The sequence below is a fragment of the Papio anubis genome, chromosome 1 (genome assembly GCF_008728515.1).
Source record: "Papio anubis isolate 15944 chromosome 1, Panubis1.0, whole genome shotgun sequence".
NCBI classification, from domain to species: domain Eukaryota; kingdom Metazoa; phylum Chordata; class Mammalia; order Primates; family Cercopithecidae; genus Papio; species Papio anubis.
The window spans coordinates 107,907,998-107,923,417 of NC_044976.1; the positions used below are offsets into that span (position 1 = coordinate 107,907,998).

At 48.0% G+C, this 15,420-nt stretch overlaps 1 protein-coding gene across 2 annotated transcripts; it reads right to left on the reverse strand.

Moving 5' to 3' along the window:
• Nucleotides 1–1,654: 1,654 nt before the first annotated feature.
• On the reverse strand, nucleotides 1,655–7,249 carry AMIGO1 (adhesion molecule with Ig like domain 1). 2 transcript variants are annotated; one of them, XM_009214658.4, is made up of 2 exons: nucleotides 6,918–7,249; nucleotides 1,655–6,478 (listed from the first exon to the last, which is right to left on the reverse strand). In XM_009214658.4, exon 2 carries the CDS (start codon nucleotides 6,411–6,413, stop codon nucleotides 4,932–4,934), a length of 1,482 nt encoding a protein of 493 aa, XP_009212922.1. In that variant the 5' UTR covers nucleotides 6,414–6,478; nucleotides 6,918–7,249; the 3' UTR covers nucleotides 1,655–4,931. The 2 variants fall into 2 exon arrangements, with proteins under 2 accessions (XP_009212922.1, XP_003892379.1); XM_003892330.5 differs by having other exon boundaries at nucleotides 1,655–6,500.
• Nucleotides 7,250–15,420: the final 8,171 nt, after the last annotated feature.

Sequence of the window (15,420 nt, forward strand, 5' to 3'; positions counted from 1 at the left end):
GTGGGGAAAGTGAAGCTTCCCCACTGGTTTCCTGGGAGACACAAGATAAGTGGTGCAAGAAGTGCAAGTGCAGAAAGGGAAGGAGTTGAGAGATTGTGGGGAAGAGAGGCCAGGCTAACCAATGCACTGAACTCGTATCTATTCTCAAAGAAAACTGTCATATTAGCCTCCTCCCTCCCCGCAAGTGCTACCTAAGAGTAGCCAGGGTAAGTGCTGCAAGGCATGGCAGACAAAATTGCATATCTTGGCCAGAATCTAAGGAACTTCTTGTGGCTTGGGGGAGGTGATGGGGAGGTGGTGAGGATGTGGGTGGTGGGTGGGTGGGGGGTGTTGAAGAGATGCAGCCATGGACTTCCTCGGGCTTGGCACAGGCCAAAACAGAAGAGAGAACTCCAAGTAGTTCTCATCAGACTTGCTCTCCTTATCGGCTTCATTCTGTTGGCCAGACTGTCAGCCACAGAAAAACTGCTTTGCAGATGAAAAACTATATAAATGCAGAGTATGGGAGTGCTCTGACATCAACAGCTGTCATTTCACTGACTGCCAAAGTTGACTTGTTTGATGTGGCTGGTTGTGCAGTAGCTCCACCCCTCATCACCTTGATTGTTCCTCCTGAAGTGAAAAACAGAGGAGAGCTGCCCTTCGGTCAAGACTTTAGGTAAGTATTCAAATTCGGATTCTTTCCATTTTTTTCCTTGTATCATTTCCTCTCCCCCCTTGGAATCTGCCATGACAACCCTCTTCTAGAATCACCAAGAGAGTAGCCAAAGAATCAGCATGGTTAAGAGTTGAGAATCCAGTCCAACTTCTGGTAGGCTGAATCTGCACCAAAACGTAGGGACTGCATTTTTCTGTTCCACGCAATGCCTAGGACACACTAAACCTGTCAAGGAAGATTAACCTGCCCATTAGGTGAATATACTTTTAGCCTAAGATGGCTACCATTTACAACATGAAAATACTGATAATAAAAAATTCTGTGAAAGTGAGCTGCTCCCCACCATTTTTAAAAACCCAATCCAAGCATTTTTTCCATGGTACGGTCAGTAGGCTTGATCCAGACTTTTAAGAGAACTCTGCAAGGGTGGCAACCCTCTGCCCTAGGGATCCAGGAAAGCTTCATTACCTACAAGCCTCAGCGAGCATCAAGTCATGGGATTTCTAAACTCTAAAGCTTCAGTGACATTTGAGAATCTTATCTTAGGGGTCAGCAAACTATGGTCTGTTGGTCAAACCAGCCCATTGCCTGGTTTTATGTGGCCTGTGAGCTAATAATAGTTTATATATTTTTTAATGGTTGGAAAAACTCAAAAGGCATGTTAAAATTATATGATATTCAAGTTTCAATGTCCATAAGTCAAATCTTTTTTGGACCAGAGCCACAGTCATTCATTTTTGTCCTGTCTGTGACTACACTCAGGCTATAGCAGCATAGTTGAGTTGTAACAGAGACTGTGTGGTCTGCAGAGCCTCAAGTATTTACTATCTGGCTCGTTAAAGAAAATGTTTGCTGACCCCTGGTCCATCTTAATGCCTAGATGTGTATTTCACCCATGTCCGTACAATAGCACTTAAAAGATTTTCTTCCTAGATAGACCACACCCTTCTGAGGTACAGTGAACCCCACCCACAGGCTGAAAAAATAAACCAGTCAGATTGTGCCAGAACAGAGACTCAAGCCAGGTTTAATGATCATTGTCTAGTTTTCAGAGCCCAGAGGCTCCAAGATTTGCCAGCCTAGGTGTACACAAGTGGGAGGAATGGGGTCTTGGACACGGGAGGCCTGCTTGCTTTGTCAGCAGAGCTACGAGGAAGTACAGAGGTAAGAACACACAGAAAACTGGATCCATCTGCTTTGCTCTCCCCACCTAGGGTGTACCTTCTCCTGGCCCCTTCCTTGGGCCCCATAAATACAAAAAAAAAAAAACCACAAATAATTACACAGACAGATTGTAGAGCCCTGTCATACTCTGTCTCCAGGGACACCTGCTTCCTGGGAGACATGTCTGGTTTATGGGTGCGGGGTAGGGTGAGAGGAGGTGATCTCTCGGCCTTTTCTTATACCCACACCTGGCAGTTTTCAACACAGGGTTCTAGTGAGCTTACATATGGTGATTACTCAATTCTCCAATTAAAAAGCTACCTTTGGGTTCTATCACCTGAAACCACGGGAAGAAGCTAATCAAATCTCTTGGTAGGGCAGCCAGGTACATCTACCAGGTGTCTCAAACTCAAGGCCCAACTAGTGAATATAGTCAGGAGACAAGAGCCACAGGGCCTTTTCTCATTTCCTAAACTGGGTAGGAATTATGAAGAAAACGGCCCTCCTAGTCCTCAGGAGCTCCATCACGATGCCCCAGAAGGCCTGCTTCATTTAACGCTCACTTTAAAGATCTTCAGAGCCCTAGATGGTGCCAAGTGGGGAGACTGCAGCATGGAGATGAGATTTTCACAGATTTCCTGATGAGTCTGAGGAGGGAGTCCTGGTTCCTATAGCTCCAGTAACAAAATTCTCAGGAGTCTCTGGAATAAATCAAGACAACTTTTCTCTCCTGAGGACAGTTAACAGGAAGAGCAGCTCACAGCTGCTTAGCCCCTTGCCAGTTTCCTTCTGAGTCCTTCAATGACCTAGTTCTATCTTAATTGCTCATATATTGCTCATATATATAGTCTTTAAGGGAGGTTTCTGAGGAGTCTCCTGAGACTCAGGAGTTCTTCCTGAGAAGAACCAGGTAGCTCCTCACCACCTCTTCTTCCAAGGTCTTCAACCCATGGTTCTTCTAACTCCAGCCTGGGCAGAAAAGTGATTCAGTGCCATGGAAATGTGGGTGAAGCTTCAGGGAGTTCAGAAATTAAAATACAGGAGTGTGTATTTGAAGAGCCTGGCATGGTCACTGTCTCTTCTAAAGGGGAATACAATTGTGTGCATGAAGTTGTGCACATTGGTGGAGACCATTCTGAGAGTGGCGTTAATGGGGACTACAGATTCACTGTCCTGGTGGAAGTCAAGGTGCTGGTGTGCATGCATACCTATAAGCATGCATACCTATGAGCATGCAGGTACTTGAGGGAAATGCTGCACCTCTCTCTCAGCAAAACTAGGTTACTAATAAAGGATGGACAGCAGTCTTGAGTTCCCAGGACCCAGACAAGGGGAAGATGTTGAGTCCCCTTCCCCAATCTTAATGGGAAAATTAATAGGCCCTCCAAGCCCCTTACCCACAGGTAAATGACACCTCTTAGAACGTAAAAAGAGGTCAGAAATCTAGAGGATCTGGAGAACTTCCAATGGACCGGAAACGTGGGAGAGAAGAGACACTAAGAAAAACCAACATCAGAGAACATTTTCACCTTCGCCCTGCTCATCCCCCGCCAAAGCTCAGAGCAGCCACTCCCAGGGTATGCAGTATAGTCAAAGGGAAAAGTTAAAGGGATCAGTCATCTCCATACTCAAAGTATTCTGCAACCTTGGATGGAATGGAATGTTGAGCTCTTTCTTCTTAAGTTCCTCTGGCCTGACAACCACAACTGCAAAGACCTCTCGATGGAGGAATGGGGTGGCAGAACTCCCCTTCTGAAAGTTTAGTACTCCTGATTATCTCTGCTTCAGGATTGCCTGGAATCTGTGGAGAGGGCAGAACTCTAAGCTGCACTCCAAATTGCCATTCTGGGGTAGAGACTACCCAATTCCAGCCCTTCCGATGTCAAAACCCCATACTTTGACTTTGCAGCAGAGGTGATATCTCTGAGAGGAGCAAGACAACCTTGTCCACATAGAGGAGATATATACTGGATTTTCTCTATCGCCAAGCCTACTCTTAGCCAGCTGGGGCCAGGCTTTCCTGGACTCCTCCCCTTACAGAGCAGCATATTAGGGAAAATTCAGAATCCCACCTGAGCTTGATAAGGAGACTGGATGAAGAGATGGTATACATTGAGAATCAGGTCCAGCTGGATGCTACATAATAGAGGCTGATTTACCTTCATCCTTCTAGCGTGAAGTGGGCCCATGTACCATGTCTGTGGCAGGCATCCATAAAAGCTCTACCTTCAGCAGCCCCCACTCTGGCCTGACACACAGATGCTGGGAATCAAATACTAACCAAGGGTTTCACCAACCAGGGAATTAGCCTATCTGGAGTTCACCCCCCATCTACAAGTTTCGTGCCGGCACCGATGCTGTGACATGGACCCTTCAGTTCATGCTGTACCCCTCTGTGCTACTGGTCCCAGGACGAGGCACAGATAGCACATCCCACACTGCTGTCATAACTAACAGGCAGCAGGCCAGGCTCCTGCGAAGATCCATCCACCCAGGGCTCATCAGGAAAGAGGAAGGCTTTAATGGAAAGTCTTACAACAGCTTTGGGGAAGTGTTACCGATTGAGGTCTCAGCCTTTTCCTGACTCGTTTTCCAAAGGTTTTCAATTTCCCCAGCTGTGAAGTTTGACTTCCTAAACAAAGAAGATACTACAGCTTTTCCCCAGTGTGGCTCCTGTGGAAGCTCCCCCAACACACACAACATCACAGGTGTGGGTGGGCAGAGATAGAAAAAAATTTTTTTTTCTGAATGTTTTTCTCTTAAGGAGCTAGGGATGACCTCATGAAAGTTTAGGGAATCTGCTCTTCCCCTCACTCCTTCCTCAATCCCATCCAACTCACACATGTTTCTCTTCCTCTACCACACTGAGAATTGGCAGGGCTTTGGGTACGGGTGTAGCATTTGCCTGAGGATTAATATACCCCCATTTGAAAATCGTGGCAGCCACACCCTGTTTGGGGTCTTGCTCTCTGTTGTACCTGGGACCAATTCCCTTGAGGTCAGGAGGAACCCATTCCCTGGGGCAGCCAGCCCTCTCTTCCATCCCCTCATATCCTTCAGGGGTGCATTACCTCTCCTGGGGCAGAATCTCCCCACCAACCCATCCTGCTCACACCACAATGGGCGTATCAGAGAAGACCGAGCTGACTGATTCCGGATCCGACATCCTCCGTTGGCCCTTGCCTGTGGCCTCAGGCACTGGTAGCGTGTTGCCTGGCTTGAGCTTGCCGTTTTGACCCTGCCCAGGTCCAGCAGGTTCCAGGAAAGCCACCCGCCGGTCAAAACCATCATCTTTGTCCCCACCAGCCATAGGATCATGGTTGGGTGTGGTACTAAGCATGGAAGAGCTGAGGCTGTCTCCTTGATGGCTGGAAGGCTTCTCTACACCCCGGCACCAGCAGCGGCAAGGGGTGAGGTATAGGTATATGAGGACCAGGACCACACTAAGGATACAGCCCACTAGGGTGGTATAGGCTGTGTTGAGGGTGTCATGGTGTCCGTGCAAGGTGAAATTGTGCACTTTCAATTCCACAGACAGTGTCTCATTGAAAGTCTCTCCCATGGCATAGCAGGTATACACACCACCGTCCTCGACCTGCACCTGCTGGAAAAGAAGACTGCCATCCTTAGACACACTCACCGTGCCATTGGTCACCTCATCTAGCACCCGTTCATTACTTGGTGTCACCCACACCTTGGTCATCCCTTGCTGCTTGGTGTCACACTTGATGATCAAGGTGTCACCCAGGTGGGCCTCCCAGGCACGCTCCTTGTACTCGCCACAGTTGAGGAAACTCAGGTTGAAGACATTGTGCAGCTTCTTGGAGTTCATGCAGTACAGATCCTCTTGAAAGTCCATCACGGAGCTCAGCTGCCGATACTGCCAGTGTGAAAAAAGCTGGTAGAGCTCACAGTCGCAGTTCAGGGGGTTGTTATGTAGGTACAGCCCATTCTTGATCCAGGCCGGCAGCTTCTGCAGGTCAGGCAGTGGCAAGTTCTTCAGCTTGTTAGAAGAGAGATCCAGGAGCGTCAGTTTGGGTAGCTTGGCTCCTTCCTTGACCAGTTCCAGAGGGAAGCGAGAGATCTGGTTCTGGCTCAAGTACAGTTTCTGCAGCTGGGCCATGTCGTCGAAGGCGCACCGGTCCACCGCCATGATGTGGTTATTGTAGAGCAGCAGCACCTCCAGCACTTGCAGGTCACTGAACAGGAATTCATCCAGTGTACGCAGCTGGTTGGAGGAGAGGTCCAGGTAGCGCAAGTTGGGTACGGGGGAAAAGGCCTCAGAGGAGATGAAGTTCAGGTGGTTGTGGCTCAGCAGCAGGGAGTGCAGTTGAGTCAGGCGCGTGGGGGTCCACTCGGCCCGCAGGCGGCTCAGGTTGTTGTGGCTGAGGTCCAGTAGTGCTGTGTAACTGGGCAAGGAATGGGGCACATTGGGCAGCTGCTGCTTGGAGCAGCTGAGGATGTTGCTGGCGCACAAGCAGGCGGCAGGACAGCTAACCACGGCTCGGCCAGCTCTGGCCACCTCAAAAAGCAGCAGGGACAAGGATGGCAGCAGGAGCCAGAGGCCTCTCGGGTCACGGTGCGGGTGCATAGTGTCACTGGAGTGGACGAGGAAGGCCACAAGGAAGATCTGGGAGGAGGTCACCCGGGCATGTTCTGGTGGGGTACAGAAGGGTCACTTGAGAGAAAGAGGATGGGTTTGTGGTCACCAAGGACTCCAGAGGAAAGGACACCCTCTCCCACTTCCCCTCCCACCCTTACCTACACCCCCTTTGGGCTAGGAAAGAGATGCTGGGTAGTTTCCAGGCACTGTGCAGGCAGTGGGATGTAAATATCGGCCAAAGAGGAGGTGGCCCGAGGGCCTACTGGGCTGGGGTGACAGGGGTGCAGGCTGCAGGTATGTACAGGATGGAAGGGACTGCTGGGAGTCACAGGGATGGCACGGGCAGGGTTTGGAGGTGGGGTCGGCGTGCCTTTTGGGAGGAGCTGAGGGAAGGTCAACAGGGCACCGCGCTGGGTAGGACGCGTCCGGTCGGGGTTGAGGGTCCCCGGGCCTGTAGGGGCGGGCTCCCCCCGGGATCACCGGTCACTGCACCTGCTCGGCGAGGACGTGTCTCAGCCCATGGCCGGTCCGGGAGCTCCGTCGCGGCCTCCCCCGGCGGCGCCTCACCGGCCGGCCTGTCACTGCGCCCGCCTTACGCAGGGGCCCGCGCCCGGCACCGTCGCCTCCCGGGGACTTGCGGGGCCCCGCTCCGCTCCGCTCACCCCGCCACCGCCTCGTCCACTGAGCCCGCCGGAGCCCACTGACCGCGGCCGCTGTCTCCAAGTCCGCAGGCCTAGCGCGAATCGGTGCGGGGAGCTGGAGGCGCAGCGATCCGAGCGGAGGGAGCGGCGTGGGGGCAGCGAGCACCGCGCGCGCGCCCGTCGCCGCCGCCAGAGCCTCGGGGCGCGTGCGCGCGGCGGGGGCGGGGCGCACGTGCGTGTGTTTGTGTCGGAGCCGGCCGGGCGGACGCGCGCGGGGTCCTTCCCTCAAAAAGAGAGCTCGGGACGCTGAACTAAAGACGAAAATTGGCAGGAAGTGCGGCAGTGGCCCCTGAGGATCAGCTATAACTTCCTCCATCCCCATTCTCCCATCCCCCATTCCCCAGCACCCTTCTCGCTACACAGACCCGCTCTCAGGAAAAGTCTGAAATGAATCGCTGCACCTACTCGGGCAAGAGGCGTCACATGTCTTTTAATTTCGCAAATTAAAGAAATCTGGCTCAGCTCCCGCCTGCCAATGTTGGCGGGAAATTCATTAGTCACATGCTGAGGTTCCCCCCTTCTCTCCGTAGTGGTGGGGTCTCAAAAATTGGGGGAAGTGTTCCCCCCTACCCACCCCGTCTTGATGCTGCTAGTTCATGACCCTTGAGGAACCACTGAAGGGCACAGCTCCTTAGCCTGCAAGCAAGCTGCGCAGGAGTGGGGGGAAAGGGGATGTTTGGTGGGCCCAGGCCCCAGAACACCCCTTTATAGACACCTCATGCACGTCTCACCACTCCACCTGCTACACACACACACACACACACACACACACACAGACTGCATACAAGCCAGGGACAATTTCCATTCCTGGAAACTCCGAAACCCTTCGCAGCCTGGAGGAAGTCATTCAGCCCTTAGGTCTGGCCACTTGCCTTCTTTCTAAGCCAGTGCCAGCTCCCCACTCCCCTTATGGAGCAATTCCAACATAGTTTCTCTGTTACCTAATGCTCAAGATGAAGGCCAGTGGTAGAGGTGGAGGGGTATCTTCTTTAGGGTGGCCCCTGAAACAACAAGAAGCTGTTACTAGTGTATGTTGTTTGGGTTTGGGGGTGAGGAAAGAGAGATGCAGGAAGAGCCTAGACCTTATCATTCAAGATGTTTGCTGTTCTTGAGATGGTGGACCGTAAGCGGGAAATTACCTTTTTATTCTTTCCAGTCTCTTACAACAGCAAGATCAAGACTGAAATTAATGTCTCAATAGATTAGCTTGCTAAGAGTTTTAAAAAGAAAGAATTTATATCTGTCACATGTTTTACCATGAATTTTAGTGAATATATTATCTCTTCAAGGAGTATTAGCATGTTAACCTTTCGCATAGTGTGAAAAAGTCTTTCTGCCAGGTGCAGTGGCTCACACCTGTAATTCCAGCACTTTGGGAGGCTGAGGCAGGAGGACTGCTTGAGCCCAGGAGTTGAGAGCAGCCTGGGCAATATGGTGAGGCTCTGTCTCTTAAAAAAATAATAATAATAAGGCATGGTGGCACGCACCTGTGGTGCCCACTACTTGAGAGGCTGAGGCAGGAAGATCACTTGAGCCCTGGAGGTCAAGGCTGCAGTAAGCCATGTTTGTGTCACTGCATTCCAGCCTGGGTGACAGAGCAAGACCCTGTCTCAAAAAAAAAAAAAAAAAAAAAAAAAAAGAAAAAGAAAGAAAGAAAAGAGAAAGGTCTTTCTGTTCCTGTTCATTTCAGGTATCATTGAAAAGATGAGGAGGGTAATCTTTCTGGAGGACAAGGAGTGAAGAATCTTGAAATCACATTGCATCAGTTATCTATCGCCGTACAATCACATTACCCCAAAACTTAGTGACTTCCTACAACAATATACATTTATTGCCTTTCACAGTGTCTGTTGGTCAGAGATTCAAGAGCAGTTTGGTGGACAGTTCTGGCTTGGCAGTTTCTCATGCAGTTGTACGTTAGATGGAGCTACTATCATTAGAAGGCTTCACTGGGGCCATAGAGGCTCACTTAATTTCGTGTGGCTGGCTGTTGGCAGGAAACCTCTATTCCTCTCCATAAAGGTCTTTCCACAAGATGACTTGAGTATCCTCACAACACAGTAGATGACTTACCTCAGAGCAAGAGATCCAAGGGATAGCAAGACAGACATCACAGTGATCTGGCTCTTTGAAGTGATGGGTATCACCTCCACTTTGGTCATATATGCAATCCCTGATTCAATATGGAAGAACTACACAAGGACACAAATACCAAGAAGAGAGGATCATTGGGACCATCTTGGAGGCTGGCTATCACACACATCATCTCTGAAGTTACATCTGTTTTTTAATTTTGAAAATTTTCAAACATACACAAAAGTAGAGAAAATAGTACAATGAACTCCGATATACCCATCACCCATTTCAATAATCATTAAAGAAATGTCATCATTTTGTTTTGTACAAATATTCCTGAGAAACACATGCTCCTCCCACCCCACCCCTCATCTCCATATTGCATACTTTTCACCCCAGTGTTGTTCCAGGCTCTCTCCTCTCCCTTTCCTCTTTTTTTTTTTTTTTTTTTTGACAGAGTTTCTCTGTTGTCACCCAGACTGGAGTTCCGTGGCGCAATCTTGGCTCACTGCAACCTCCATCTCCTGGGTTCAAGCAATTCTCCTGCCTCAGCCTCCCAAGTAGCTGGGATTACACGTGCCCGCTACCATGCCTAGCTAATTTTTATATTTTTAGTAAAGACAGGGTTTCACCATGTTGGCCAGGTTGGTCTGGAACTCCTGACCTCAGGTGATCTGCCCTCCTTGGCCTCCCAAAGTGCTGGAATTACATGTGTAAGCCATCATCCCCAGCCTCCCTTTCCTCTTTCTGCTATGTTCAAGGTATGGGAGAGAGACAGATACAAAAAAAGAAGCAGGCCCCTTATGATGGATACCAGTTTCAAGAGTGGGTGTCTGCAGTTTGGAAGGGTCACTACAGATCTGTAGCTCATCACTTTTTTAAGCTAATCCATATCCTTTTAAAAGTAATCATTTTGGCCGGGTGCAGTGGCTCACCCCTGTAATCCCAGCACTTTGGGAGGCTGAGGCAGGCAGATCACATGAAGCAGGAGTTCAAGACCATCCTGGCCAACATGGCAAAACTCCATCTCTACTAAAAATACAAAAATTAGTCCGGCTTGGTGGTACACGCCTATAGTCCCGGCTACTCGGGTAGCTGCAGCATGAGAATCGCTTGAACCTGGGAGGTGGAGGTTGCAGTGAGCCAAGATCATGCCACTGTACTCCAGCCTGGGCGACAGAGTGAGACTCTGTCAGAAAATAAATAAATAAATAAATAACCATATCTTTTAAAAATGTTAATGTGCAGACAAATCAGCAGAGTATCTTATAATCATGGAGATTCTAAATCACCAGGACTGGGGTGTGACCTGAGATTCTGCTTTTCCAACAAGCTAACAAGATGATGCCAATGCTTCTTTGAGACCACACTTTAAGTAGCAGGAATCTAGAGTCGTGCTGCCTAATTGGTAGCCAGCAGCCATTTGTGGCTACTTAAATTAATTAAAATTAACTATAAATCACTTCTTCAGTTTCCCTAGCCACATTTCAAATGCTTATGGCCATATGTGGCCAGGTACCCTGTTGAACAACGTATTGTCACAGGAAGTTTCATGATGGCACTGGTTTAGATAATTGACTCATAATAACTTTCCCACAGCTGCTTTTTAGACCAGAACAACTATTAATTCACAACAAAAGAAGACCTGGGCAAGATAAATAGCAACAGGTTATTTAGTGAGTATGTATTTCCACTTGCTGAAATGGACCAACTCAGTATTCCTAAATACAATTTGAGAGGTTGTTTGGTTAGCTTAGCACTTGAGCAAAAGCAAATGGATATGTGTCCCAGTTTATGAGACTGGATGAATTCCTTTTCTCCACACTACAAAAATTTTTTTGCTTTCTTAATAGCTAATACTGGCCATTAGAATCAGAGTGGAGAAGGCTGGTAGCAGTGGCTTATGCCTGTGATCCCAGCATTTTAGGAGGCCAAGGCAGGTGGATCACTCAAGCTCAGGAGTTCAAGACCAGCCTGGGCAACATGGAGAAACCCATCTCTACTTAAAATACAAAAATTAGCCAGGCATGGTGGCATGCTTCTGTAGTCCCAGCTACTTGGGAGTCTGAGGTGGGAAGATGGCTTGAGCCCAGGAGGCAGAGGTTGCAGCAAGCCAAGATCGCACCACTGCACTCCAGCCTGGGCAACAAAGCCAGATGCTGTATCCAAAAAAAAAAAAAGAAAGAAAGAAAGAACAAAGAATTAGAACGGACAACGCCGAGGGAAGACACCCTATTAAGAAACTATCTTTTGGCTGGGTGCAGTGGCTCACACCTGTAATCCCAGCACTTTGGGAGGCCAAGGAGGACGGATCGCTTGAGGCCAGGAGTTTGAGACCAGCCTGGCCAACATGACGAAACCCTGTCTCTACTAAAAATACAAAAATTAGCCTGGTGTGGTGGCACACCTGTAATCCCAGCTACTCGGGAGGCTGAGGCATGAGAATTGCCTGAACCTGGGAGGAAGAGGTTTCAGTGAGCCAAAATCATGCCACTGCACTCCAGCCTGGGCAACAGAGCAAGCCTCTGACTCCAAAAAAATTTAAAAATTTAAATATTTTAAGTATTCTTGTATTTTGTGGAGATCTCAGTAGTTCTACTCATATCAGCAACTTTGTATTTTTTTGGATGTCTCCAAGAAGAGGGGGGCCTCTAAAAATTAGGCTATTTTGGGGGTGGGTAGCAATAAAGATGAGTCTTCTGTTATGAATTGCTTAAATGGCTAACATTTTAGCCCTCACCACTGGGTTGAGGCCCCCCGGCTTTTGTTTTTTTTTTTTTTTTGAGACAAAGTCTTGCTCTGTCTCCAGGCTGGAGTGCAGTGGTGCGATCTTGGCTCATTGCAACCTCCGCCTCCTGGGTTCAAGCAATTCTCCTGCCTCAGCCTCCCAAGTAGCTGGGACTACAGGCGCATGCCACCATGCCCAGCCAATTTTTTGTATTTTTAGTACAGACGGGGTTTCACCATGTTGGCCAGTGTTGTGTTGATCTCCTGACCTTGTGGGCCTCCCAAAGTGCTGGGATTATAGGCGTGAGCCAGCAGGCCTGGCCAGGTTGAGCCCTTTCTATATCTAGCAGTTCACTCATGGTTCCATGTTCAGTTTGTTCCTGAAAGTGCTCACTCTTGAGGATTCCTTTTGCCATCCTCCTGCCCCCACCTCCATAAACCATCAATCATTTCACTGACCTTTTAACCTTTTAGAATGGTCACACATTGATTTACTCAATGTCCAGCAGAAACCACAAGAATATGCATACCAACTAGGGGCAGCTGAGGGCTCACTGATGTAGGTGGAGGCATGCCATGGACACCTATCCATGTCCTGGGCTCTTCAGGTTTGTCGAACAAATCTGAAGGCATCTGCTTAATCTATAGCTTGTGCACTACAGTCAGGACTATCCTGCCACCAAAGTGGTGATCACTCTAGATGACTAAGTCATGAACATTCTCTTGACTTTTAACATGTATGGACATCTCAGAATAACTCTGCACTGAGTCATCAGATAGATGTGTCTTTGAAGTATGGCTGAACAATAAATTCATGGTTCAAAATGTTATTTTAGCCCTTAGGGATGGAATTCACCACCACAGTCCACCTACAGCTGACCTGATATCCCAAAGATGGAAGACTATGGTTCCAAGGCCTTGCTACAAGTAAGACTACCTTGGACCTACTGCCATGGGGGCCTGGATAACCAGGAAGTCCTCCAAAAGGAATCTTATATTTTTTTCATTAAGAAGTTTTGTCATAAGTCTGAAAATATTTTCTTTTCCTGTACATGCAACCCTCTCTTTTGATTTCTAAAGGCTTTATATCTAAAATTAAATCCTAGTTTAATGTTGAAACTTCCAAACTAATTTTCATATATGAATTTTTTTTTTTTTTTTTTTTTTTTTGAGGCAAAGTCTCACTCTGTCACGTTGGAGTACAGTGTTGTGATCACAGTTCACTGCAGGCTTGACCTCCTGGGCTCAGGTGATCTTCCCACCCCTACCTCCCAAAGAATTGGGACTACAGGCATGTGTCACTACACCTGGCTAATTTTTAATCTTTTTGTAGAGACAAGGTTTCACCATATTGGCCAGGCTGGTCTCAAACTCCTGGGCTCAAGTGATCCGCCCGCCTCAGCCTCCCAAAGTGCTGAAATTACAGGTGTGAGCCACTGTGCCTGGCCCATATATAAATTTTGGACTAGTTTGTCTTATATTTGGAAAGTTAATATTCCAGTTTAGGAAGTTAGCACTTTTATGATTTGGGAAAGGATTATAGTTAAATTCAATGTTTAGCTTATAGTTAAAAGTTTCTTTCCATGATCTGCAGCCATTTGATTACTATTTGAGTTTATAGATCTGTCTCCTCTAATCATGCTTTCTGAGCCCATACCTACTCATTTGTCTTTGAAGTTTCTACTCTTCAACCACTTATAGCATTCTTAGCAAAGTCTCAGAGTAATCGCAGTACTAGCTCATCTAGCTCTTACCTATAATGAGAGAACTTTAGATTACCTGCCTGTGCTGGAAGAGGCCATAGCAGTCAAGTTCACAAGCTGATTCATGGCAGAACTGAGTTAGAAGCCTAGAGAAAGAGTGTAGCTTTGTGGTTAAGGGAGTAGTCTCTAGAGCTAGACTCCTTGGGATCCTATCTTGGCTCTGCCACTCACTGTGTGACTTGAGCTAGTTACTTAACCTATAAAATGGGGATAATAAGAATACTTGCCTAATGGGATTGTTGTGAGGACTTACTGAGTTCAGGCATCTAGGAGAAACTCGAACACCAAGCAGGCTCCCTATAAATATGAAGAGGTAGGAGTGGGCTGCTCCTGCATCCTTGGTCAAAGTTCTTTTCAATGCATCATAACATTTTCAGGGACAGTGCAAGGCAGATAGAACTGAGGAAAAGTTCTATCTGTAGTCTGTGCTCTCCAGAGCCTGCCTTCTAGGGCTCCAGGCCAAGGTGATAGGCAGAGCTAAGTACTCAGCGTTGATGAATGGGGGGCTAGGATTAGGAAGTCATTAGGAAGCCATGGTAGGGGCTGAAGGAGTGAGGAGGACTCAGGATCAGTAACGGAGCAGTCAGTTCCTGTGAGGGCACACACCAGACCAGCAGGAAGGGCAAGGTCTCACTCCCCAGAGCAGGCAGCAGTTCCTTTAAAATCACAGGCAAAGGTGCTCCGGCTGTACTTAGTTTGGGTCAGACCATAGCTGGAGTCTCAAGTTCAGCTCTGGGCAGCTCATTTACAGTCTGGAGCACAGCCAGAGGTAGTTGATGGAGTGGTACACAGTCTAGTAATCATTCATATGCATTCACTCACACATATCTGTTGAGCCCCTAGGGCAGAGCACTGTGTTACATGCCTGTGGTGAGGCTGGGTGAAGCAGGATGCAAATATGCTTTAGAAATAATTTCTTCCCTCCAGGACTTAGAAGGTAAGATATGTGGATTCTACACAGTTTAGCAAATATCTGTCAATTGCTCATTATGTTAAGGACTCTATGTAAGGTATATACTTTGTGGCCAATAGAAAGAGAATTGGACTGAGTGTCAAGAAAGCTGGATTCCAGTCTTACCCCTTGTATTAGGACATTCTTCCCTTGCTATAAAGAAATACCTGAGACTGGATAATTTGTAAATAAAATGTTCAATTGGCTCACTGTTGCGCAGGCTGTACAGGAAGCACAGCAGCATCTGCTTCCCGGGAGGCCTCAGGGAGCGTTTACTCATGGAGCAGGCACTTCCCATGGTGAAAGCAGGGGCAAGGGGTTGGGGAAGTGCCCCACACTTTTAAATGACCAGATCTCATGAGAAGTCATTATCACAAAGATAGCACCAAGCCATGCGGGATCTGTCCCGATGATCCAACTTCTAGCATTGAGGATTACAATTCAACATGAGATTTGGGTGGGGACAGATATCCGAACTGTATGACCCCTGTCGTCATCTGGCTGTGTGACTGTGGACAAGTTACAGTGGGGCTCAGTTTTCTCACATATAAAATGGAAGTTATAATACCTGCCCTATTAAAAGTAAAAATTCTAAAGCTCCTGACCAACTGAATTGGAATCTTCATGGGAGGAGCCTAGGAAGCGTTTTGAGCATCAGGGCACTTGGGAAACACCACCCTCAGGGCCATGTTCTCCATATTTAGGCCTCAAACTGTCTACATCAGAATCTCCAAGGAACTTAAAAAGAGGATTCCAAGGCCCACCCCAGACTTTCC